Source organism: Epinephelus fuscoguttatus, linkage group LG10 (assembly GCF_011397635.1).
Source record: "Epinephelus fuscoguttatus linkage group LG10, E.fuscoguttatus.final_Chr_v1".
In the NCBI taxonomy this organism is placed as follows: Eukaryota; Metazoa; Chordata; class Actinopteri; order Perciformes; family Serranidae; genus Epinephelus; species Epinephelus fuscoguttatus.
The window spans coordinates 38,536,294-38,563,868 of NC_064761.1; the positions used below are offsets into that span (position 1 = coordinate 38,536,294).

At 42.9% G+C, this 27,575-nt stretch overlaps 1 protein-coding gene across 1 annotated transcript in view; it reads right to left on the bottom strand.

Annotated features, from left to right (window-relative positions):
• oca2 (oculocutaneous albinism II) overlaps positions 1-27,575 on the bottom strand; it is an 84,438-nt gene that overhangs the window by 11,283 nt on the left and 45,580 nt on the right. Inside the window, exons 18-22 of the mRNA XM_049587745.1 lie at positions 16,063-16,190; positions 15,342-15,401; positions 14,458-14,562; positions 9,874-9,967; positions 9,027-9,120 (exon numbers count right to left, since the gene is read on the bottom strand). Of these exons, the coding sequence (XP_049443702.1) occupies positions 9,027-9,120; positions 9,874-9,967; positions 14,458-14,562; positions 15,342-15,401; positions 16,063-16,190 (481 nt within the window). The remainder of the gene's footprint in view (positions 1-9,026; positions 9,121-9,873; positions 9,968-14,457; positions 14,563-15,341; positions 15,402-16,062; positions 16,191-27,575) is intronic.

A 27,575-nucleotide genomic window follows, 5' to 3' on the forward strand; every position in this document is an offset into this window, starting at 1 on the left:
GACTGTGTTAAAGAAGTGGACATAGCCATCTTGATGTCAACCAGTGTTTTGAAGCCTCGAGTTTGACATTTTGGCAGTCGCCATCTTTTTCTCTTGGAGCCAGAAGTGACCATATTTGGAAGAGATGGTAGAGCTGGGGATGGTGTGCATTGCTACGCCTCTATCCTGATTGACAGGTTGCCAAGGTAGCATTTTTCAATCCCAAGGTAGCCACACCCTAAAGCACCCCCTGTTTTATCTTCTGTTTTACTCTAAATGGGACCAAAATTTACACAATAAACATTGTGCTGTATGGAAGAAGACATAAAACTAGCGGGTCAGACCATTAATCTGTTAGGAAAAGGTTCACCAAGGTAACAAATCAAGTGAGAAGTGAGAACAAACTTCGCCCCCCGCTGGTCATCAGAAAGTATGCAGGTTTAAGGTACCTTTGCATTTGCCCCTTTTACACTGCCTGTTCAAGGCACGAAAGTCACATGCTGCCTCACCATGTTGTATATAAGGTACAATCACAGAATGGGAGACAGAGTGGTCTCACCTGTTAGCCAACATGGGAAGTAGTAACCGCACCGAAACCATGTCTGTATGGACGGACAGCCAGCAGGAAGCGACAATGGGCGGGGTGGATGTGAAGTTTTGATGACACATAATGTGTGTGACCCATGGTGGGAGATTTAAAAAGTAGCTGTTGGCAGTTGGCAGTTAACTCAAAGATGAAGAACAGCGGCCATAAACATCTCCAAACTGGGAAAACAATGAGATTCAGGAGCTCCTTACCCTCCAAGCAAAGGACGAGATCAACGGCCATGTAACAGGGAAGATTATTATTGTTATTGTCTACAAAGTGCTGTCAACATGTGTTTCAAGTCACACTAGAGGCACTGTTGTGTTACTTCATGCACGCCACACCTCTTGTGATTCCATGATGCCAGGATGCTGTCTAAAATTACATACGGGGCCAGCATGATGCCCCCCATGTTTGATTCTATGTAAAAATGCAAAGGAGACACAAAGAAGGGACTCTGTAACGGCCCTACAGCGTGATCTCTGATTATAAGGGGTACTGTTTTCACTCTTCAGACCTGCAGGTCCAGCCCATTTGCCAGTGTGAATGTTGTACTAATGTACATTTCTGCAAACCATGGGTACGTAACATTTAGCAGATATGTTAAGAATTTATTTTCCAGCAACGCTGTGGTAACGTGGTAACCTGGAAATCCAGATGACCCGCCCCTAGCAAATTCTAATTTGCACTGCACGGGAATCTGGCCCTGACGAGCAAAGCCCACTGAATTGCCTATCGGACCAATCAGATCAGTCTATCTGACAGAGGTGGGCTCTGGGCGGGCGTAACATGATGAAGACAGTGCTGCACTGTAGTAAACAGCCAAGATGGCAGCTGCCAAAGGACCGCATCCATTCAATTTAGTTTTGGAAGAAATGCTAAGCCAACTTATCTTTTTCCTTGAGAGGGGAACAGAAGACTGCCCTAGAAGCCTTCGCTTCCAGGAAGGAGGTTTTTCCCGGTTTGCCGACGGGATACAGCAAAAGCATAATCTATCAGTTAGCCCCACTGCTCAGCAAACAAATGGGGCTTAGTGCAATGAATACGTCACTTGTTTTTTGCTCTGATTGGCCATCATGCTATCCAACTGCGTGTGGCGGCATTTGAAATGCCTCAGTTAATGCTGCCCCTTGGGTAGGAAGGGTGTATCGGTGAGGGCCAGACTCAAAATCTTTCTAAATTTGAGTCTGGATTTCCAGGCTAGTAATGTGGTTATTTTTTGCAACAAAACTCACTTGGTTATTGTTAGGAAACAATCATGTTTGGGCTTAAAATACCTGCTGCTGGGGCACTTTTGGTTTTTCCGCTTTCCTATCTCATTAATCATCTCACGTAGTGTCGTGCACAACACACTTCACAAGGCGTGCAGTGCACACAGATGATAATGAACTAGCTAACATTTATAGTCCACAATGTGAATTTTAAACCGAGCTAGCATTCCCAAAAACTTTACTAATTTACAGTCATGTCTTGTGATTATCATTCACCAACAGATATTTCCCAAAACTGTTTAGATGCTTCAATTCAGTATGTTGTTTAAAATTTGTTGCCAAAGCTGCTGACATTAAATCTTGTCTTTTTGACCTGGTGGGCACAGCTGGCATAAAAATGTGAGATTTTTTCCGTTGTAATCTGTACGGATTTGTTCATAAAACTCCTTGCATATCTGTTCCCATGTCAAGTGGTGTTTCCCTCCTGGTAATATGCGGTATATATAATACCTTACCCTCTGTGGTAAGGTAAAGTATAAGTTTTGGTCCATTTTCAGGTAGGAGTAAAAACATACCAGCAGGGAAAGTCTCAGACACAACACCGGCATTCTGAGGGCATGCTGGTGTGCATGACACAGTGTGTGTTGCTCTTCACATAAAGTGAAGAGCCTGGTTTTTATTCACTCTGAATTTTGTCTGGATTCTGGTTCCGGTCTAGAGAGCGGATGCAGAATTCACCAAATTCACCAAAGTAAAAGTGTTCACCAAAGTAAAACTTTAAATTCTGGTGCACCATCGATTTGGGGTGATGAGGGGTGTAAGAAAATCGATTAACTTAATGGCTTGGGGCTTTTCTTGTAAATTATATTCTTTAAATTAAAAGTTTCACTGCATTTTTATTAGCTTGGTGCTTTTATTTTGACGGAAAGGCGCATCCATCGAATTCCGGATCCTGTCTCACTCGCCCTGGTTCTGGTCCAAAACGGCCACTAACGGCCCCAGACTACAGTGTGTGAGTGTTGTATAGTGTTGTGAAAGTGAATGACGGATATGAACCCACTCTTTTAGTGCATCCATGCACGATACTGATCTCACAGCCCCTAAGATTTAAGCTGTAGGCTGAATTGTTTATTTTTTGTCATGTAAAGCAATGTTCCTCTAAAAGCATTATTATATGCTATATTAGCTGTCACTGTGAAAATGTCTACCAAGCTACTGAACTGTAACAGCAGCTATTTCTCACACTGAGCATGCGAGCTCTATGATGGCTTCCACCCTGTCGAGCTCTACTGTGTATGATGCAGTACATATAGAGTAGGTGCCTCTGCCATGCTCCCCGGGTTAATGGTTTGAGGAGAGGAGGATGATCAGGGCCTCGAGGCCTGAAGGAAGCAACAGGGACAATACCAACTAACTGCTGTGCTATTCAGGGCCACTCATTTTCTTTTGTGATGGTCTATCAAAAAGGCATCCGTGTCCCTGCGGGCTCATCTGGGCTGATTTTAACCACCTGATGCAGCTCTAGTCAGTCCCAGCTGCCTGGAGTCGCAGACAGACTTCTCTCCCTCGTACCTGTCTCTCTGAACAGCTGTGACCCCTGCCACAGACAGCCAATTACAGGCAGTGCTTCAGCTGAGAGCAATGCTTCTGTCCAATAACTGTAAACACAGCTACAGTGTGAGCGAAGTGGAGCTGACAGGCTGCAACTGCTCTTATCTATTTCAGTGAAACCCCCATGCAGATGGAGAATCCTCAGTCTTTTCAGCGCAACAACAAATATGAACAGTATTTCAAAACTAACTGTGATGACATTTTCCACCAATTATATCATCCATTTTCACTGAGACAGACTGAGAAGAAAATAAGAAACTGACAGTGACAGGGTAATTGTGCACTGGTTTTTCAAAGATGACCAAAGATCACCTGTTGTTATTCTTTTCCTTCACCAACACCGGACACAAGCCCACTACCTGTCCTCTGCCCCTGTCTGGGCACTGTGAATGTCTGGTAGCTAATTTCATGGCAATCCATCTAAAGTGGTGGACTGAAAGAATATTGCAGTCCCCAGGGTGACACTGCTGGTGTGGCTATAAAAAAGCAAAGAATAGAAGCTCACAAAAAAAAGATAAAAATAACAGTAAATGTGCAAAGGACGGCAGAATTGCAGAAAATGACAGGTCATCTATTTAAGGACTCTCCGTTAAATTGGCAGCAGTGATCAATCCCTGTCGCTCGGTCTGGTGGAAATGTTTTCTGGTGACCTTGGCTTTCACCACGTGATTTTTTTTTGATGCACATTAGGGCTCTGTCTACACGGGTAAGGATATTTTTAAAACTGGTTATTTTCCCCTACATTTAAAAGAAAAAATCTGTCCATATGACCTTCATTTTACAAAATATCTTTGTCAACACTAGAACGCAAAAACAACTCCAAATGCTCGAATTGAGACGGTGTCATTGTTTCCCAAACACTCGGTCTTACAAGTCCATATGGAGACAAAGTAAGTGGGTTTTTAAAAACTTTCCTTTAGTTCCACTGTGTAGGAATAAGTGGCATCATGCGGTGAGGTTGCAGAACCGAAATTTCCCCCATGTCCCAAACATGTAGGAGAACAACTGTGGCCAATGAAAAACACTCATGGTCCCATCTAGAGCCAGTGTTTGATTTGTCTGTTCTGAGCTACTGTACAAAAGGGATGCTACTAATAATTGTTTTTTAATTATTGACTAATCTGCTAATTATTGTCTGGGGTAATCGATTATTTTTCTTTGAATTTTTCTTTTTTTTTTTAATTGAAAAATGGTCATCATCATTTTCCAGAACATATAGTGATATCTTCATCTGCTTCTCTTGTCCAACCAAAGGTCTAAAACCCAAAAACTCTTCATTTACTGTCATAAATGTTAAAGAAATGCAACAAGTACTCACATTTAAGATGCAGGAACCAGCAAATGTTTGAGATTTTTTCTTTAAAAATGACCGAAACGCATAATCAGTTATCAAAATAGTTGCCAATTAATTTTCTCTCCATCAGTTAATCAATTATTCGACTATTATTGTGGTCCCCGTGGAAGAGGACCTGCTATGGCTCATCTAAGGTAACGAAAACACACAACAATTCTTAGTTTCAGATGATTATAAACTAATAAAAACATAGTTATTAATATTAGATTCTACTTCTGGTAATAGAAGCCTCTAAATCCTACATACTGGACCTTTAAAGAGATTTAGAGATCCGTTTCCTTGTGGACAAGAGGCCAAAACATGCCGGAAAATATAATTTTCAAACACATCTGTATACATGTAGACAGGGCCTCAGACCTAGTCCACATGGACACAGGTATGTTTGAAAGTGGAGTTTCTCCTTCTTCCTTTTAGATAAAAACGTCCACACAAGCACGGTTATAAAATTATCTCCATCTAAATGAAAATGCAAGACCCAACTGAAGCACTGTGAAGAGCATATAACCATAACCCTAAAGCCACACAAAGAAGAAGAAGATATTGGCCAATCAGAAGCCAGACATAAAGCTATCACTGGGGGGCTACCTGTAGCAGTGACCTCCATAGCATACTGTGATGCCACTGATCCTCAATAAAGTAGACCAGCAACTGGACATACATGTTCCAGTATTAAAAGTGGTGATAGCAAGGTTAGAGGCTGCACGTATTCAGCCACGTCTCCCATTGTACAAAATGTTGCCTCACTTGGGATGCTTCACAAAGGAGATAACAGCACACACTCACAGCCTTAAAACTCTATTTTTCCTTGTCAACTAATGACAACTAAGATTGGTTTGTTATCAGTGACCTAAAACTCAGTTTACAAGTGGACAAAAGGCCAAAACATTACATTTACGTTACATTTTCAAATGTACCTGTGTACATGCAGACAAGGCCTTAGAGATAAAAATCTACATGGTGTTGGCACAACCACAAACACTGCCTTAAATTAAAAGTGTCAGCATGTATAGTGGCCCTGCTGTGAGACATTGTCTTCTATGCACAAAGCAGGGTTGTGAATCCCACCTGCAGACATTCAGCTGATTCAAATATAATCTGTGACAGAACCAAACCACACAGGGAACGGCCTCGCACTCTTCTCATCAGCACATACGGTACACATGCTAGCTCCATAAATCAGATGACGTGCTATTACCAAGCGATTGCATATTAGGCCTAATCAGACTCGTATTCATCCGTCTTTCAACATCACTGACCACTGCCACTTCTCCAACAAGCAAATTGCAAAGTATGTCTGGCTGTTACGTCACCGGAATTAAAACTATTAGTGAGCAGGTGGCAACTTGGGAGGCAGCGTACTTGCCATCCTGCTTGAGATATAATGACATTTTTCACCATTCACTTGGCTTTTTTTAACCCACAAGAGAGTTCTTAAATCAAACTGAATATTTCACTCAGTATCTCTTCAATCAGTCACATAGTCATCCTTTTTTCCTCTAGTGAGCACATTTTGCACCGGTTTAATATTTCCCACACTCACTGTGGTAAACATTTCTCAGTAGCCTCACACTGGAGCGGACACAAACTGAAACCACTGCTCCGACCAGATGACACTAACTCATGTCTGTCAAGTCTGGAGCGACAGAGCTGTGCACCTGCTGTATGTGTCCTGGGCAAGGTCAGGTCATGAAATGGTCCTGCTTATACAGATACATTAAACATACCCAGAATCCCAGCAAAGCCTCCTCAAAGACAGCTTCTGCCGCATGATGAGTGAAAACCCAATCACCAGAGTAAATGTTGGCATTGTACGTTTCTGCAAACCACAAATGTGTGACATTTGTGAAACTTGTGAAACACTGTGGTTATGTTTTGGCACTATAACCACCAAACCAAAGATTATGTTTCGGCTTGAAACACCCACATTTGGTGGCACAAGCGCCAGTGTAAAAGCAGCGCAGGTCAAAAGTACCCAGATTCAGTGTCGGTGGAAATGGCCCAATGCTCTTCTAAAAAACACCCATGTCTTGTGCGAGTGAAAAAGTGGAAAAGCCCCAGTGGGTGGCTTAAAAACACCCAGGTTCAGTGGCCAAGATGCTGGTGGAAATGCTGCAATGCTCTGGTAAAAAAAAATCCTCAGGTTGAGCAGCCAAAACACCCGTGAGAAAGCTGTGATGGGTCATCATAAAACAACCAGGTTTGTAGGGCCAAATGGTGGAAACACTGTAATGTTCCTTTGAAAAACACCCACGTTCGGTCGAAAAGTGGCAACACATTGCTAAAAAACACCCAGGTTCAGTGCTACCTACGCTGTAAAAAAACAAAAGCCACAATGAGTGGCTTAGAAACACCCAAGTTCATTGGCCCATATGCCAGTGGAAATTCCACAATGCACCACTAAAAAACATTTACTTTCAGTGGAAAAGCGGTGACAGCTTGCTAAAAAGCCTCCCAGGTTCAGTGGCCAAAACGCTGGTGAAAAAGCAGCGATTGGTTGCTATAAAACAATCAGGCCCAAATGCTGGTGGTGAGACTCCATTTAAAAAACACCCATGTTTCAGTGGAAAAGTGGCAACTGGTGTTTAAAAACACCCAGGTTCTGTGGCTCATACGCCAATGGAAAAGCCAGGATGGGTGGCTACAATATAGGGGTGTCAAACATACGGCCCATGGGCCAGAACTGGCCCGCCAAAGGGTCCAATCCAGCCCACTGGATGACTTTGCACACCTAATATTGATACACTTGTGAAGGCTAAGAGGTGCAAGGTTTCAGGAACAAGTTAAACAGTTAGCAGCCTTCATGTAAAATGCTGCTTCAGAGGCTTTTAAGGTACGGACACACCAAACCGACATCAAAGAACAAGCGGCGATGAAAGCTAACTGTTGTGTCGTCTACGTCGCCTCACGTCACTCTGTGTCAGTTGCATTTGAACACACTACACAGACTACATCCGACGGCCAAGTAGCACGTACATTCTGTGCCTGCGTGAGAGAGAGCGGAGTGAGAGAGTGGTACATCCTGTCAGCCAAGGGGTTTCCTATCTGTGCAGCCGCACACTGCAGCACCTCCACGGACTATTACATTCAAGACGGTCCCGGTGTTTCCTCCGCAGGCTCCACTTCACTCAGCTGCCCGATAAACCCGCTGCTTCTTCCCACTTTAACCTGAATAACAAACCAGTGCTCGGTGCTCCAGTTGGATTCAAAGGGAGAGCCGGGGCTTGCTCAGAGGCTAACTGGTTGTGCTTCCCTTTGGTCATTCTGCGGCTAACGCTCCGCTAGCCTCCCAGCTAGCCCCCGTTTGTTATTCAGGCTAAAGTGTGAAGAAGCAGCGGGTCTGTCGGGCAGATGAGTGAAGTGGAGCCCGAGGAGGAAGCACCGGTTAGCCCCGGTTTCACTACCGGCAGATTCACTTGCTACAGGGGCGAGGAAATAAAACCTGAACAGCCAATCAGAGTGATCTCTCTCACCGACAAGCTGATTCAACATGCTCAATCGGCCGAAAAGCCATCAACACCAAAGTGCCGACGGTGCGGGACACACCGCAAAAACTAGGGCGACAGATGCTCACCGACGGCCCGACTTTGGTCGGCAGCCAACCGTCGGCTTGGTGCGTCAGGGCCTTTACACCCCGACCAGAATACTGTTCTCTGAAAAAAACTTATTATGGTCATATTTAAAGATAGTGAATATTGTGCAAAATATTGCCAATCAGCAGCTTCAGTAGCTTCCACTTTGTTGATGCCAGCATTTCTGAGACACTCAGACATGTTGTTCAAATTGCACTTATTTTTTTTAAGACATCTCAAGCTGTTCATCATCTGGTTGTAAATTGATATTTTCAGAATGTACTTGTACCTCTTTGGTGGTGTGATTTATAAGTTATCATACAATGGTTTTACTGGTCCCACTTGAGAAAACATTGGTCTACAGCTGGGGAGCACTCTCACCTAGATATCACTCCATCCACCTTCCCTTCCTCCTCCCGATGACAAAGTGAGGTCATACATGACGTCACTTTAAAAATGTTGATATGATAGGCATGAAATGTACAAATGTAACATATTTGTGGTTTGCAGAGACGTACACTGACAACATTTTCAGGACTGTTCCCAGGCAGCTCAATACACACTGCTGCCATCTCCCATGGTGCTACAGGATTCACAGTCATGCACAAGTCTAACAAAGTGAAAATAAAGCAACCTTGGGAGATTTTAAAATATGAGCTTTGTGACTTTTCTTTTGTCATGTTGCACTGCTTGATCTGTCATGTTTAGTGACATACCTGAAGAACTCGATGAAGGAAAAGCCGTAACCGTGTTGCTCAGCAATCCCTGCACACACAACATTGGCTGATGCTCCTATCAACGTGCCGTTTCCTAAACAGACAGAAAAACAACATGAAGGACTCCTAACAGGAATGTAACTCAATGTTATTCAGGTCTGAGTTCACATAAAACACAGCTACAAACAGCATGAGCTCAATGAAAAGGACAAGTATTAAACATGTATGCACTGCTGTAGCAATAATTATATTACTAATTATCTGTCAGCATACTCTCAGTATTCTCAGCCTTGATCTAGTATAAAGTTTTCCTATTTCTAATCTGCTGAAGGCAATGTTTTGACAGTCAGAGTGCGTATCCATCCCGCCGCTCAATTCAGCTCACATCTCAAAAGGTGTCAGTGTGTGGATGGAGCTGGGCGGTGGCAACATTATAGCCTACTGCCAATCGATAGGGACCTGTCACAGTGCAGTTGATTAAACTGAAACGCTATGACAGTTCTCTAACTCTCTCACTCTGTGTGTCCTTCCCACCCACACAGCCACACTGTGCTGAAGGGCCGGCCGCCGGGGTGTGGTAGAGCCTGAATGAGGCGAGCTACAAAGGCCTTGGGCAGCTTTCACAAAAAGCACAGCCTGACCTCCCAGAGGAGCGACACAGCTGTACAAAGTGCGGCTGTCACCCAGAGCATATGATGTCTCCTTCTGGCAGAGGCCATCGATAAAGATCCACACCTTTCAGACTGGGATAAACTATGAAGTCCCTGGTGACTGTGAGGGATATTTTGTTGTTTGCTTTTAGCCCAAAAACAAATACTCTCTGTTTTTATATAGAATAAAGTCTTACCCCCGAGACAGGCTCCCATGGCCAAGGCGAAGATGAGAGGTTTTACTGGCAGGTTCACATCTGCATCCTGACTGAGGTTGATGAGAACTGGAATCTGTGAGTACAGAGATGATATAAATGTAAGTTACTGAAAATATACACTGCTTTTAATGTCTTAGATACAGTGGCTGACAAGGGCAAATGCACTGTAAAGGCCCCAAATATTTTAATCATGGCAAACGTGCTGCAGCTTTAGAAACAATGCCAATTTCAAAAAACATTAGAGAAAATCCAAATGTGACACCAAAAACATGCTGCAAATACACAAAACTATTTTATAACTATTTCTTATGCAGTGCTTTTCAAAAATAATTTCAATAAGAATGTTGACATGAACACATTTTTTGCCATTATTCTAGCTGAATTTGATATTAGTCTCAAACTTCCAAATACTAGCAACCCCCCAGTATATACACACAAACAGGGGCTCCATTTATGTGATGGGTTTTACATGCTACATACAGTAGGTGATGAGCCAGATCAGATCCCACCATGACGGCAGAACAGCGTCTTCTCAGCCGTGTCCCAACCATTTCATTTCCTTAATATTGTTGGATTATTTTTCTGAGAAATTTACTCAAACTCCTGCATCGCCTCAGAATATGAGTCTAGAAATGAAACATAAGAGCGTTCATGTGCAGCGTAGCAGTGAGTATTTCCATTGGTTCCTGCTGGTGTAAACAAATGTTGCATGACGGAATACTGGCGCGTGTATCACTTTCACTTATATCAAAATGACTGCCCCTAGTTGGGAAAAGCAAAACCCTGCTGCGTATTTTCAGGAGACATAAAAAGAAACTAACACTGTATCCCAATGGCGACATGATTTGCATGTGGTCGGCTGCCACAGAATCATTCGTGCTTAACATTAAAGGGAAATGCACTTATTCGTCTTATCCCGTCCAAAGACACCTGAAAAAGCCACTTAGCTGGCTCGGTCCAAATATTATTAAATCCACTTTTTGCACAGATTCAACAAGATATAACGTGTTAACTAGTGAACTTTATTTTTACCGTTGGACAAAGTCAGGCGAGCTGTTTCCCTGTTGCCGGTCATGTCAATCTAAGCAACCACTGTAGCTTCATATTTACTGTACAAACATGACAGTGGTGTCACTCTGAGCAAAAAAAGCAATCCAAGCTGTAAAATAAATGTTGGCATTGTACATTTCTGAAAACCACTCATACGTAATATCTGTATGGTACCATGGAGCGGTACCGTACTGTACATCGCTGTGGTTAATGTGTAGTTATGTTTAGGCACAAAAACCATTTGATCAAAGTATGATCTTGGGATCTTAGAATCCTTCTTCTTCTTCCAGCTGTTCTCTTTAGGGGTCGCCACAGAGAATCATCTGCCTCCATCTATACTCCTCCTATCCTCTGCGTCCTCTTCCCTCACACCAACTGACTTCATGTCCTCTTTCACTACATCCATAAATCTCCTCTTTGGTCTTCCTCTAGGCCTCTTGCCTGGCAGTTCCAACCTCAGCATCCTTCTACCAATATAGTCACTAGCCCTCCTCTCAACATGTCCGAACCATCTCAGTTGGGCCTCTCTGACTTTATCTGCAAAACATCTAACGTGAGCTGTCCCTCTGATGTGCTCATTCCTGATCCACCCTTGTCTCTCCCAAAGAGAACCTCAACATCTTCATCTCTGCTACCTCCAGCTCTGCCAACAACATCGCTGGAATCACCACCGTCTTGTACACCTTTCCCTTTAATCTTGCTGGTACTCTTCTCCACCTGTTCCAACCTGCATGCACACGTTGCTTCACCTCTTTTCCACACTCTCCATTGCTCTGGGCTGTTGACCCTAAGTACTTAAAATCCTCCACCTTCTTTATTTCTACTCCTGTAACCTTAGCGCTCCACTTGGGCCCTTTTCATTCCCACTTTCCAGGGCATACCTCCACCTCTCTAGATTTTCCTCCACCTGCTCCCTGCTCTCACTACAGATCACAATGTCATCTGCAAACATCATAGTCCATGGAGGTTCCTGTCTAACCTCATCTGCCAACCTGTCCATCAGCATAGCAGACAAGAAGGGGCTCAGAGCTGATCCTTGATGCAGTCCCACTTCCACCTTAAACACCTACAGCACACCTCACCACTGTCTGACAGCTCTCATACATGTTGGAATCTTTGGATCTGAGGATAAGATTATGTTTTGGCTTAAAATATCATTTAGTAGTGGCACAATTTCTGTTGGAAATGCAGAAATGTCTTGCTAGAAAACCCAGTTTTGGTGGCACGATCGGCACCAGAAATGCTGCAATGTTTTATTAAAAAACAACCGGTTTGGGGCTTTTTGGTCTTGAACAGTGGGCTGCCACTTGGCAGCTGTTTTGTGAAGGTGTAACACCATCCACCATTCCCTCCTCCTGTCAGCTCATATACATATAATCAGCACTACCTCATTTTAGAAATGTTGATGTGATACATAAGAAAGCAAAGAAGCCTATTTCCCAAACTATCCTCTACAAACTACACGTAAAAGAGCCTCCAAACTGATCCATTCATAAATTCATTTTCTGGTCTGACTGTGGTAAAACAAGTCTTTTTTTCAGCTCCAGTCTGTTGTGACAATCAGGACACGCTTTCTTATCAGCTGTGCACTGAATTGAGAATGGATGCAGTTTGAAGTCCTCTTTTATTGGCAGAACAACGCTTGCATGGGCCTGAAAATATGAAAGAGGAAAATCCCTGGATGCAGTGGTTGACTAGTCAAAAAAATCTGGCTGTTTAATTCTTGCGAGCAACATCTCATCCTGTCAGTGGGATAACATCTTTTGCTTTTCTCACTGTCATTTTAATTGAGCACACTTGGCTCCTCTAAAACATTGATCTCTGTGCAATCTATTGATTTTCAGAGAAACAGACAGCTGACAACAAAAGTGGTAAAAAATGGTCTGATACTTTGCAACAGAATTAACTGTAAAATATGTTATGTTACTGGTTAGGTAGCTGTGTCTGAGAGAATCTTTCCATATACAGCTACCAGTTATCTTATGGAAAGTCAGATACAGTACTGTGTTGTTCTTCACTCACAGTGTCACTTAAAGTAAAAATGGGCAATGCTATTTGCAATTAGATCAATGTTGTTTTCTCTGGTCTTCTTTTAGGAAACTATCAGGCATGTGATCCTACACTTTAGGTTTGAAAATATTGTTGCAGGTCCTAGCTGACTATTGGAAGACACAGTGTTTTACATATATGTCAAGGTACTAGTTGAGGTAAAAACATTGGTCCACAGGGGGAGCCACAGTGATCTGTCGCATTTTAGCCATTTTGAAGCATTTTTCTGTTGTTATAGCGCCACCCAGTTGCCAATTAGAGTTAAATTTCTCCAGTCACCTTGAGGCGTCCTGTTCTACATATCTACCAAGTTTAGTAAAAATCCATATGGCGGTTAGGCCTAGATAAGAAATGAGCTCTCTAGCGCCCCCATTTTGTTTGATGGGGTCAATAATGGAGGGGTCCCCTCAGATTATGTGTGGTCATATGCCTACAAAGTTGCGTGGTGATGGGTGAAACCCTTGAGATGTTATACACCTTTATGTGATGAGCCACGCCCTCCGCAATATTCATTGCCTTATAGAAGCTCAGTTTTAGTAAGTTTTCCAACTTTTGCCAAGAGGGAACTTTAGATATTGGTCCCTAGATTATGTTCACCCAGTTTCATGCAGATCGCTCAAACTTCCTAGGAAGAGATCCATTTGAAGTGTTTTTCAAAAAATTCAAAATGGCGGAAAATCTATATAAGAGGAAGTTATGGGTTCTTGAGGCAAATGTGTTCCTCATGAGGAGAGGCATCTCTGTGCAAAGTTTCATGTCTCTACGACATACGGGGCATGAGATATGCCCATTCAAAGTTTGCAATTTCAGTTGGTTGCTATAGCGCCCCCCTTTGGCCAATTGATGTAATATTGCTTCATTGGCATCCTCCCATGACCCTCTACCACTGTGCCAAATTTCACATGGATTGACCAAGTCAGTGAGGAGAAAAACATGGAACAGACACACAGACAGAGTTTTCATCATTATATAGTAAGATTAATAAAATGAGAAAAATAAAACAATTTGATATGCATGATTGAGAAACAAAGGGTCAGAACTATTAATAATTAATAAAAAATAAACAAAGTCTCTGAAAGAGTGAGGTGTATTTTTTGAGAAACATATGTAAGTAACAGGCTGAAGTTGACACAGCGTCCTAGGCTGTCAACAACAAACGCACCCAGGGTACCTTGGACATATGCTGACATGGAAAGTCCATGACCAAGCTTTGATATGTGTCGAGGTAAGATTGAGAATGTGTTGGAAAATATGGAAAAGCAGGTCCCCTTTAATGTGAACAAGCAGTTTAATACTTTAGTTCAAAGCAAGATTAGTAAGAAGTGATAAATGATGGTGAAACCAATGATTCTGGATGAGTTTGTTACTGCTTCATGTATGAAGATGACTTGTTTTAACTATGTGTGTGATTCCACAGCGATATACTGGAGTGTGAAATTAAACCATCGTGCTGCAGCCTCTCACCATGGTGGCAGTGAAGGGAATGTTGTCAATGAGAGAAGAAGCCAGAGCCGAGACCCACATCACCAAGATAATGGCTATAGCCAAACGCTGGTCTTCTGGCACCGCCTGAGAGGAGAGATAATAAGAGCAACAGACAGATAACTGCTACTTTCATTGCCACTCAGATACACACACGCCCTCCCCCCCTCAACCCATCACTGATTTAAATCAAACACACCAATTATGTTCATTCTTTGACACTGAAGCTCTCTTCAGGGAGGAGAGGCTGAGAGGATGAAGCTGTCTGAATGCGTGACACGACCACAGCTGGTGGTGGTGTCTTTGAGTTTTATCTCCAAGCTCTGCCATACACACACAGGCCAGTTCTCCACATGTGACAAGTATGATGTTGTTTGAATCCATGGTCTTCTCTTAAGGTTAAAGGAGGCAATATCTCCTCCTTTCACCTGTCCTCCACTTGTATCGAGAGCGAAAGGCCATGCAATTCTGCCCAGCATGTCGTCCATTGTTTGGGGAGCCTGAGCAGGTCAGAAACCATGAATAGCACACCACCTGTCATGTGTGATTATTAGACACATAGAGGCCGGCTGTGGAAACACAAGCCGACGTACCTATTACTTGTGCAATTCTTTGCTAAGAGACACCTCGCTTGCATGATGCACACAGTCTAGGCTATCGGTGAGAATTACCCCAGACCCCCTTCAGCTGCTGACAGGAATCAGATGCAGACAAAATAATTGAATTCAGAGAGCTGTGCAGGACAGAGGGATCAATATGCATGGAATGCAATATCATGTCACCTGTGCCCAATTATCAGTTGTCCCAGTTGTATGGTGCCCTGAGTGATGATTGTTGTGTTTGAGAATCAAAAGGGAAAAACTCACTTTTATAAGCAGTGCTGTCTGTTCTCCGATATAGTCGATAAGCTGCAGCTGGGCTAAAGCCTGAAAAATGAAGAGAAGATTAATATGGGGGGAAAAATCTGAGGAGAATTAGTTACAGGTGGGATTAAACCAAGAGAAGAAAAGCAATTTGGTTTTTATTTAGCGGCTATTAAGTCGACAGAGACAAATCTATTCTTGTTATCGTTATTGACACAGAGAAGGAGAAAAATATTCACACACTGGTGGCTGTTCCTTATGGGGATGGCTCTGTGACACGATATAATGTTAAATGCATTCAACACATAGTTTCGCCAGCGTCTATATCAAAGACTCAGAGGAGGGAAACAGCAAAGCAGTTAACATTAGGCTGTCTTTTCATCCTTTTACTGGAGGCTCATGGGTAAAGAAAGAGATAATTACTTTTCAGATTGTAAGCTCACTGACTGACTGAATTTATCTCACTGCCCAGTTTACTGTCAGTAGATCTGAGCACTGATCCTGCTCTCCTTTAGATGCTCGTCAGAGGGGAGCCCAGTTACATTCAGCCCAGTTTTGGCTCACTCTTTATTTGATATAATTACCTGGTGCGACAAGAGGAGCCTGTAAGCAAAAAGTTGTTGTTTGGCATCACTTTTAGCTTTCTGCTTTTTTGTGCAAGGTCCAAAAGCTCTTCAGCAAATATAAATGGGCTTTCAGTCAATGCTAGAAACATGCTAAATACCTCCATCAAAACGAAGAGGCCAGCAAAGAACAGCAATGTGGCCCACTCCACCCGGTGCAAGATGATCTCGAAATCCTGGATGTCGGCCAGAACCAGAAGCCACAGTGCACCCAGGATAGCAATCCAACCTGAGAGAGGGGACAAGAAACACCACCTGACATCTCCCTTTATAGCTGCAAAACACTCTCACTTACATAAAACATTCTTTCATGGTCTGATCCAACAGGCACACTTATTTTCACAGATGTATAACAGAACATAGCAAACACGACACATAGCGATACTTAGGAGACTTTTTAAATGATTGAAAAGTGTTAATTAATTCAATGAAATGCAGATCCATCTGCTCTCAATTCACTGAAGGTTGTCTTTAATCACAGCTCTCAAAAAGAACAGCAACCTTTAGTGAATGTTACAGATGCTACATCTGCACCTTTACATCTCAGGGCCCTGATTCATTGATTTATTGCGCATGGTCCAACTCCACTTTTACTGGTTAAAACAACACATAATCTGGGTACAAAGGAAGGCACAAGGGGTTGTATTTAGTCTCTAAATCCATCATAGGTGTGTTTTGGGTGTAACATAAACTCAACCAACTGGACTGTCATCTAAAATCCAGGTGTGCCTTCACCTGTCACACTGCTATTTCCAAGGTGGATTTAGGAAACTGGAGAAGCAGGCAGTTTTCTGCTTAAAGTAAGGCCATGGTCACACATGAGCGAAGTTTACTCTGGCAAATTTTCCACCCCCATTCACTTCCATTCAACGCGAGCAGAAGGGCAATTAAACATTCGCTTCAACTGAAAAAGCAAATTTCTATCTTCGCATTTTGTGGAATTCCTTGGTGAATATACCTCAAGTATGTGAAGGAGACATTGATTGTTGACGTGTCTAAGCAGTCACTAATGTTAGATACTGTCCCACATGACATATACTATACTATACTATACTATACTATACTATACGATATACTTTATTGTCCCACCAAGGGAAATTTGTCTTGGACTCAGCATCTGCGCCACAAATGCCTTGACAGCCACAATGACAACAAACAACACATCAACAGCCATACCATCCCAACAACAGTTACGTAACAGTATTGCACATATCCCATAACCAGTGTTGGGTAAGGGTTACTTTAAAAGTAATCAATGTACCTTACTGCATTACTTTCTAAAAAAGTAACCAGCTACTTTACTGCGTTACTCCCTGAGTAATGTAACTCAGTTACTTTAAAAGTACTTCCAATGTTACTCCCTGAGAAAAGTAACTCAAGCACTTTTAAAGTACTTTTGAGTATTCTACATTTCCTATTGGGCAATGGACCACAGGGCGCTAAGCCTACATTTTTTTGTCTCCAAAATTAAAGTTATGGACCACTTGCCCTTCACTGAGGTCCAATTCTCCCATCACAGCCGTCACTTTGACCAGTAGAAACACACAACGATCTGCTGCCATAGACAACTGTATGACAACAACACCCCAGCGTTTTTAATATTTCCTTTAGGGATGTTACCACACAGAGTAAAAGGGGGAAATGATGGTGTGAAACAGCAGAGGCACTTTGTCAACCTGCTGAGTTAACCTTACTGTCATTAGCATCAAGCTAGCAACAATGGTACATCCTCACGGTTGAACATAAAGTAATAACATTAACAAATAGCGGCGAGTCCTACTCCACCTGTTTAGACTCCACCATAGACAACGGCAGCGTTTCTCCGACCACGTAGCGAGCCACAAGCTCTGTGGCTTCTTTCAGACTGATAGCTTTAACGTTATCTCCGTTATTAGAACCAAACGACAGCCGTTGCTGTTTCAGAGCTGAAGGACCAGCGTTCTAAAAGTAACGGAAGTAACTGATGTCTTGTTTGAAAATGTACTTAAGTATTTGATTACTCAAACAGCAAACTAACGCGTTAGGTTACTCGTTACTGCAAAAAGTAATCAAAGTACTCAATACCCAACTCTGCCCATAACATTACACATAACACATACACATACCATATGCTAAAAGATCACCATAATAAAAGCACTATAAAAATTATTGCACAATCGTCGGCCTCAAGCAGAATTGTTTAAGAGTTTAATGAAGGTTGGATCAAATGAATTCTTAAAATGGTTGAGTTTGCAGTTAGGGACTCCATATCGTCTGCCCGAGGTTAGGAGGTCATATTCTAAATGAAGAATATTGGATGGATCCGTCACTATCCTCTGGGCTTGCCTAAAAACAGTTTGCTCATAAACAGACTGTAAGGTCTGACAGTCCCTCCTTGTCATAACCTTCACGGCCGTGTGCACCAGACGAGCAAGCTTAGTTTTCAGTTTTACTGCCAGGCTGACAGTGAGTCCAACCCAATCTCACTCCAACGCTTGGGTAGTGACCTCCAGCGTCAGACACTGACGAAAAAAGCAGTCCTTTAACATCGGCATGATACGCTGCAAGTTGCCATTATTGTGTAACAGTGCCCAGCGGCGTCAGGGGCAAACATGGCGGGACAATAATGTTAGATAAGGGGGCAAAAAGTCCAAGTGGGGTGGATGGGTCCAACAACCACTGACTTTCACCCAGGAGGCCAGTGTTTGCTCCGTAAGATTGTAAAGTCAAACCCTGTTCTGTTTTCCTTAACCCAACCATGTGAGTTTATTGTTAAAGGAAAAAAAAACGTCAACTTGCGGTGTCGTACCGACGTATTTTGAAAGACACTGTATGCAAACTGCACATTTTCAGTAAAAACATAAGTGTATTTTGAAAATAGACAATGCATGTAACAGGCTGAAGTTGACACAGCGTCTCAGAACATCAACAACCAACACACCCAGGGTACCTGCACGTCATATGTGGACCAGGTGATGACGTTGGAGTGAGAATGTGTAGTGAGTCGGGATACAGGCATGGTACATAAAAAAAAAAATAAAATGAAGAATGTACCAATAACAACATATTTCACGGTATTTATTAGCAAGCTAGCTAACATTAGCTAGCAAGCAAGCTTTCTATGCCCATCCCAAAAGGCACTGCCCATATTAAGCAAGAATATCGCCTCTGCAGGAGATGGTCACTCGCCTGCAGACGCTTGTGTGTGACCATATCTTAATGCAGTAAGAGCAGTCACTGTAGAAAATATACATACGACATACGTCACCCTCCATATGTCATCTACAAAATACATCCTCCCAATTTGGCGTTCTATTCAAGTAGCAAAATTCTCCCAGCTCTCCCTCTGCCTCATCTATGCCGCTGCTGCCCTGTGTCGGTACTGCCGCCTGTTCTCTCAGCCCCATCTTCACCCCAGCATCCACCTGCAGGCTCCAGCTATGGGGGTGTATATTTAATCATCACACCCTGATATCTCATGCAAACATATCTGTGGGGAGTGATGAAGTGATGGGTGCACAGATGGGCACAGGTACATTTGCTACTTATACAATCTTTGTGCTTGCCATAATTATGAGATCTCCGTCGATTTTGAACAAGCAGTGACAGTTGTGCTGTGTTGTGCACTGCTTTGTGACTGATAGGGCCCTACGTGTAGATCTTCATTTCCACTTTTTGTTGTCACATATAAGTCAGTTATCAATATATACTTAAAACAAATTTATGAGTGAAAATGAAAATGCCAGAAAATCAACATGCGAGAATTCAATCTGAGTGTTCAACACGTGCCCTCACTATAATCTAATAAACAGATGAAGTGGTACTTTTTGGAAACAATGAATGAAGTATTTGGTCCGTCTTGGTGCGTCTGATGAAGCACTCGTTATCACAAAAATGTAATTTCGACACATTCTAGTCCAGAGGACAAAAGTTGGCACCAGCATGCTGATATTTACAATGGGAGAGTGTGCATCCACTTGGAGAAAATTTGATTAAACAGGTGAGCACCAGTAATTGCCTTGGCCGAGGCCTTTGGGGAAATAATTTCACAACTGAGGGGAATCAGAGAAGAAAGAAGAACAATGGAAGGACACAAAGAAGAGAGTGACAGAGGGAAGAGACAGAGAGACTAATAAGAAGATCAGGACTAAAAGAGAGACTCAACAGCTTTACAGCATGTTTACAGGATCACACACGAGCTGAGGTTTTTCTGATAGTCCGGAGTTCAGCAAGAGCTGGGATGGTAATTTGTGTTTTTAACAGGATATTTGGTTCCCTGGCATTGACTGAAATCTTTAGATGATTATACAGGTATATTTTGAAGGTAAATGTCAGCCAAAGTGTGAAGAAATGGACAAGGGGGAGGGGCAACAGAGAAATAGGTACACCTGTTCAACTGCTCGTTAATGTATATAGTCAATCAGTCAATCACGTGGTAGTCTCTATATACAGTCTCTACATTCAGTGAATGTAGAGTCTGAAGGCAAACCCCGGAGATCTTGCCTCCGGAAGAAGAGCCGAAGAGCCCTGGTTTCTGGTTGTAGGCTGTTTGTAGTCCGCATGATATTGACCAATCACGTTTGAGCTGGCTGCAGTCGTTGCCAGGTTAAACGGTCCATGCGGTGAACTAACAAGGCGGAACATAATTGGCGTCACTGCAAACTCTGAATCCATCGCAATGGTACAGCATATTTACTTAGATATAAACGGAAGTCGGAAACAGAAATTCGCCTCCTCCGCCCAAATCAAACCAGAATGCCAAAAAATCGGGGCTCTGCCCCCAGAGGCTGTATCACCGTCTGCCGGAAGTCAGATGCCGAATATAGACGATGGGTTCCGAGAATGATCATGTGGCAGCAGCTCAATACATTTAGGCATGTAGACATGGTAAAGACGAGCTGCTGAGGTTCAAATGGAGCATCAGAATGGGGAAGAAAGTTGATTTGAGTGACTTTGAGCGTGGCATGGTTGTTGGTGCCAGACAGGTTTGTCTGTTTGAGTATTTACTGGGATTTTCACACACAACCATCTCTAGGGTTTACAGAGGATGATTCCAAAAAGAGAAAATATCCAGTGAGCAAAAATGCCTTGTTGATGCCAGAGGTCAGAGGAGAATGGCCAGACTGGTCCAAGATGATAGAAAGGCAACAGGAACTCGAATAACCACTGGTTACAACCAAGGTCTGCAGAAGACCATCTCTGAAGCAACAACACCTTGTCCAACCTTGAAGCAGATGGGCTACAGCAGCAGAAGACCACACCAGGTGCCACTCCTGTCAGCTAACAACAGGAAACTGAGGCTACAGTTCACACAGGCTCACCAAAACTGGACAATAGAAGATTGGAAAAACGTTGGCTGGTCTGATGAGTCTGGATTTCTGCTGCCACATTCAGATGGTAGGGTCAGAATTTGGTAAATTACACTCTCCTAAGAACAGGCGATCTTCATTAGAGTCAAGTGTTTCTGTCTCATATAGATAATGTCTGTTGAGGGTCTTTCTGGATAACGTTTTCATTCCTATACATGAGGCTCAGCTAGAGTTACCTCCGTGTGCTTTAGTATGACAATAAAAGGCCATGTTGGTGGAGGACAAATAAATTACATTTTTCACTTAAATCTACTTATTCTGGTGATGTATGTGTCATTTGACAAATATTTAGATTTTAGCTATCTTTCATCCCTTCCATTAGAAGTCCAAAGATAATTTTGTCAAAAACAACTGATCAGTGTGTTGAATCATAAAAAGCTAATACAATGTCAAACTTCCCTAAGTTGTATCAAAAACAAGGAGATAATTAAGAATAAGTAGCCTGATAGCCACTGCACACTTCAATGATTCTTCCTATCAACAGAGGACAGGAAATACAGACTAACTACACTGACATATTCCCAGGCTGCCTCCTGAACAGAGCCAGGAGCCAGCAGCAGATAACAAACCTAAAGAGCTCTTCAATTAAAACGAGCTTTTAGGCAAGTCTGAGTGTTTTATCATAAACTCATCTATCAAAGGCACGACAGTGGTGTCTGAGACAGGAAATGTGCAGTGAAAAATGTCTCATCCTGCTTGTCCATAAGGTACACAGAGCAAAGTAAATGAACACAAGGACAAAGCCAAAAGATAAAGAGATTTGTGCTCCGGCTCGAGCATCTTGTACACTTGTAAGCATATGGTTCGATAAGAAACTGTGATGTTTAAGGTAATCTGCCCTGCCGAAGACTCAGAGTAATTTAACATAAGGAAGAATTTCTAGGGTGAGGGATGTCAAATATGTTTTTAAACATTATTCTGGCTTGGGGGAGGGGCATACGAGTTTAAATGTTTGTATTTTGTATTTATTTTACCACCAAAATTACACCATTTATCATAGCCAGTTGGATTTTTCAAAACTTCTGAAGGTTCTTGGACACACCACCGAACGCTTCCATCAGAAAAACAAACAAACAAAAAAAAAACAAATCTGAGTTTAAAGTAGTGATATTTCATCAAAACCACTTAATTCTATGTCTCATTTCAAATTCAATTTCATGGTCAAAAATAAACCATTTGCACAAACTAACCAACCTGGTCTCATTCCAAAGTCGTCAAAATCCAGTGCTTGGGCAGTGACTTGCAGTGTCAGACACTGACGAAAAAAGCTGTCCTTTAATGTCGGCATGATACGCTGCTGGTCGCAGTTATATTTTAGCAGTGCTCAGCGGCAATGGAGGGAAATGTTGCGGAACAAGAACAAAAGTTAAGGTGGCGAAGGGTGGTAGAGAGGGGGGTGTATGGGTTCAACAAATGCCAACCTTCACCTGGGAGAGCAGTGTTCACGTTTCACAAGATTATAAAACCAAACCATGTTTTTTTTTCCTAAACCCAACCATGTGGGTTAGTTGTTGGAGGGGAAAAAAAGACTGTATGTACACAGTATCTCAAGGCAATTGAATTGAACGCAACTGGACTTAGTTTTGTCTTAGAAGACGTTTCACCTCTTATCCAAGAGGATTCTTCAGTTCATGCTTGTCTGACTAGGCTGGAACTAGTCTGACAAACTGGTGTGGAAAAACCCAGGTATTTAACCTCTGAGGAGGTCTTCACAAGGCCAATGATGTCACTGGTTCGTCAGTGCTCCAATGGTGCGTCAACAACGGTCGTTGAAACTCCTGCTGCACTGGTGGTTGTTGGGAGCCTTGTCTCACTCCGAAGTCGTCGAATCTGGCACTTGGGCAGTGACTTGCGGCGTCAGCAACGTACAATAAAAAGGCATCCTTTAACGCGGTGTTCGGTGGCAGGGAGAAACCCTGTGGGACAAGAATGAAAGTTAAGGCGGCAAAAGTTCATGTAGGGCAGGCGGTAGTGGTGGTCGATGGGTCAAACAAACGCCGACCTTCACCCAAGAGAATGGTGTTTGTGTCCCACAAGGTTATAAAGCCAAACCGTTTGTCTTTTTTCCTAAACCAAACCACATGCATTAGTTGTTGGAGGAAAAAAATGTCAATTCGTGTTGTTGTACTGACGTAGTGCAACCAATGCACCCAGGGTACCTTTGACATCATAGCTGAACGTGGCAGGACCATGACCAAACATCGATATGTGACGAGGTTGGAGTGAGAATGTGTTGAACTTACTAGCATGCACGATAAGAGTGAAAAACTTTTTTTCATATTCAGGATTTCGTCTTCAACTTTTAATGTTTAACTTTAAAACATCAAAGAGTAAAAAATCTATACACTTATTTGTGGTGGAGGGAGGGTCATGCATTTTCCACCAGGAACTCAGGGAGGCTATATTTAAAGCTTCAGGGAGGGTCCAAAAGAAACCAAAAAAAATGTAGTCACACCCAAGCCACCCTCCTACTCTGATAAATAAAGAACAATCCCTAAAGTCTTTAAATGTTTACAGATTTCTTTCCACTGCTTTCCACTTTACAATCCACACAGTGTTCTCAGCATTTTTCACAGCTACGCTCGTCTGATTTCTGCATGGAGATCAATGAAGTTTCATCCACACCACAGCTGTATCAAACCACAGACACATTCAAGGGATCAAATGACCAAGTAATAATCCGTCCCAAATTAAATCTTACCATATGAAGTTAATGAAATTTTAATGAGGCTCAATGTTAAAAACACGTGTGAACGAATAGACTGGGCTTGCTGCAGCAGTCAACCCTGACTGTGACCTGCATGCATTAATGAGAGCCGTGTTTGGACGGGCGCCTGTCCCTCCACGGGGACAGAAAACACGCTGCTGTGGGGTCATTCCCATTTAATAAATGTCACAGAGAGGTAGCCTGAGCAGCATCTGTAATTAACCGAGCATGTTTGGTGACTGAGTGGCCTCAGCAGCGAGGGGAGAGATGACAGGGTGGGCATGAAGACAGCCATCTTCATTTAGGGATAGTGTTAGCATTAATGAGATGCTGTTAAGGTCGCCTACCGAGCACACATCAGAGACGGCGCAGTCACACGTGTCAGACGGACAAGCTATCCCTCATGTCCGCGTTTACTAACATGCTCAAAATATACAAGCAAGCAGAGTCAGAGGCTCGCTTTTGTGGAGGCAGAGCAATCAGCTGACCGGTAATATCCAATCATATCCATACAGGTGGTCTTTGTACAGTAACTTTGGATACTGACTGACCAGTGACATTTGCAATTATAAAGTCATGATTGGGTTTTTACAACCATATGGTATTAATAGTTACGACATTTGACTCCAGAAGTTATTTATATTAACACTACAAAAGGTTTGCTCCTGTTATGTACAGTACAGGCCAAAAGTTTGGACACACCTTCTCATTCAATGCGTTTTCTTTATTTTCATGACTATTTACATTGTAGATTCTCACTGAAGGCATCAAAACTATGAATGAACACATGTGGAGTTATGTACTTAACAAAAAAGGTGAAATAACTGAAAACATGTTTTATATTCTAGTTTCTTCAAAATAGCCACCCTTTGCTCTGATTACTGCTTTGCACACTCTTGGCATTCTCTCCATGAGCTTCAAGAGGTAGTCACCTGAAATGGTTTCCACTTCACAGGTGTGCCTTATCAGGGTTAATTAGTGGAATTTCTTGCTTTATCAGTGGGGTTGGGACCATCAGTTGTGTTGTGCAGAAGTCAGGTTAATACACAGCCGACAGCCCTATTGGACAACTGTTAAAATTCATATTATGGCAAGAACCAATCAGTAACTAAAGAAAAACGAGTGGCCATCATTACTTTAAGAAATGAAGGTCAGTCAGTCCGGAAAATTGCAAAAACTTTAAATGTGTCCCCAAGTGGAGTCGCAAAAACCATCAAGCACAACAACGAAACTGGCACACATGAGGACCGAGCCAGGAAAGGAAGACCAAGAGTCACCTCTGCTTCTGAGGATAAGTTCATCCGAGTCACCAGCCTCAGAAATCGCAAGTTAACAGCAGCTCAGATCAGAGACCAGATGAATGCCACACAGAGTTCTAGCAGCAGACCCATCTCTAGAACAACTGTTAAGAGGAGACTGCGCCAATCAGGCCTTCATGGTCAAATAGCTGCTAGGAAACCACTGCTAAGGAGAGGCAACAAGCAGAAGAGATTTGTTTGGGCCAAGAAACACAAGGAATGGACATTAGACCAGTGGAAATCTGTGCTTTGGTCTGATGAGTCCAAATTTGAGATCTTTGGTTCCAACCGTGTCTTTGTGAGACGCAGAAAAGGTGAACGGATGGATTCCACATGCCTGGTTTCTACTGTGAAGCATGGAGGAGGAGGTGTGATGGTGTGGGGGTGTTTTTGGTGACACTGTTGGGGATTTATTCAAAATTGAAGGCACACTGAACCAGCATGGCTACTACAGCATCCTGCAGCGACATGCCATCCCATCCGGTTTATGCTTAGTTGGACGTATCATTTATTTTTCAACAGGACACGACCTCAAACACACCTCCAGGCTGTGTAAGGGCTATTTGACCAAGAAGGAGAGTGATGGAGTGCTGCGGCAGATGACCTGGCCTCCACAGTCACCGGACCTGAACCCAATCGAGATGGTTTGGGGTGAGCTGGACCGCAGAGTGAAGGCAAAGGGGCCAACAAGTGCTAAACACCTCTGGGAACTCCTTCAAGACTGTTGGAAAACCATTTCAGGTGACTACCTCTTGAAGCTCATGGAGAGAATGCCAAGAGTGTGCAAAGCAGTAATCAGAGCAAAGGGTGGCTATTTTGAAGAAACTAGAATATAAAACATGTTTTCAGTTATTTCACCTTTTTTTGTTAAGTACATAACTCCACATGTGTTCATTCATAGTTTTGATGCCTTCAGTGAGAATCTACAATGTAAATAGTCATGAAAATAAAGAAAACGCATTGAATGAGAAGGTGTGTCCAAACTTTTGGCCTGTACTGTATATACCACTGTATTTTCATATTCTCTCTTCGTGGTCCTGCTCCCTTTAGAAGCAATCGTTTTGTGCCATATCTTGCAGGAGATAGTCTGTTCCACATCTGCCCTCCTGAAACCGAACCACCTCCATTTGTTAGACCATCCCATGGATCTTTCTCCATTTTGAACTAACATGAACTCAGGACAATGTTTGACGTTAAATTGGTAGAGTGTGTAGCAGTTATGCTTTAAGCCGTGCTGGTTCTAAGGTAAGGTAAGGTAAGGGTAAAACTTAAATGTCACTGAGGGGTCATAAGTAAAACAAAACAGACAGTACAATTCATAACACACATACATGTTGCGGTACGTGACAGAAGAAGAAGCCGGTAACAACATCTACATCCAGAGCTGTTCTTTTTTGGATGGACGAGGAGACACAGTTCATGCTGTGTCAGCACCAGTTTGCTGCTAGCTAACCGTAGCTAACTTGTTTGACGACTGTTTGGTCTGTGACGTAACAGGTCAACTGGAAAAAGGTCCAGTACTAACAAGCTAAAAGGGAGCATATCTCCACCTATCGTCGCGGAGTCAGACATACTTCAGTCAAGAAATTGATTCCCCTCCTGTGCTTGTATACTGGGACAAGGACAGTAGTCCAATTAAATGGCCTTGTGGAGCTATACCTGTAGCTCGACTTAACTGTGCATGTAAACAAACTGAGTGGCACCTGTGTGACATCAACATTCTTTTCTTTGTTTGTTCAGCCATAGTAATCATTTACAGACTGAGTTTGTTGCACTAGCTCCGCCTACCCTCTTTGGTGGACCAACCTCGCCTGGCGTTGCCAGACCCAGTTCGCAAAATGCGAATGGGTCTGGATACGGAGTGTACATTTCCTCTATTCCCGAGGGGCGGTATCAACGGCTGGCACTCAAAGTGCCCCTTCACAGAATTGGAAAGATGGAAAATCAATCAGAGTAAACGAGACATGTGACGTAGGCTAGCACAGCGCCACTGTAAACGGACCAGCAAGCAAGTGCAGTGTGTAGTGGAGAAGAGCTGTGATGATGTCTGATGTCTTTGCGGATTTCCTCCTCACTGTGGACTCCAAGTTGCATGGCTGTGATTCCCAGCTTGGTCGCTTCCCTGACCTGCTCCTCCATGAGAGCAACTAGTGGAGAAACAACAATAGACTTTTCCCGGTCAACGGAGCCAGTTGGTAAGTTAAACTTTTACCAAACCGCGTAGGAAGGATGGCAAACACATCCTCTTTTTCAATAAAAGC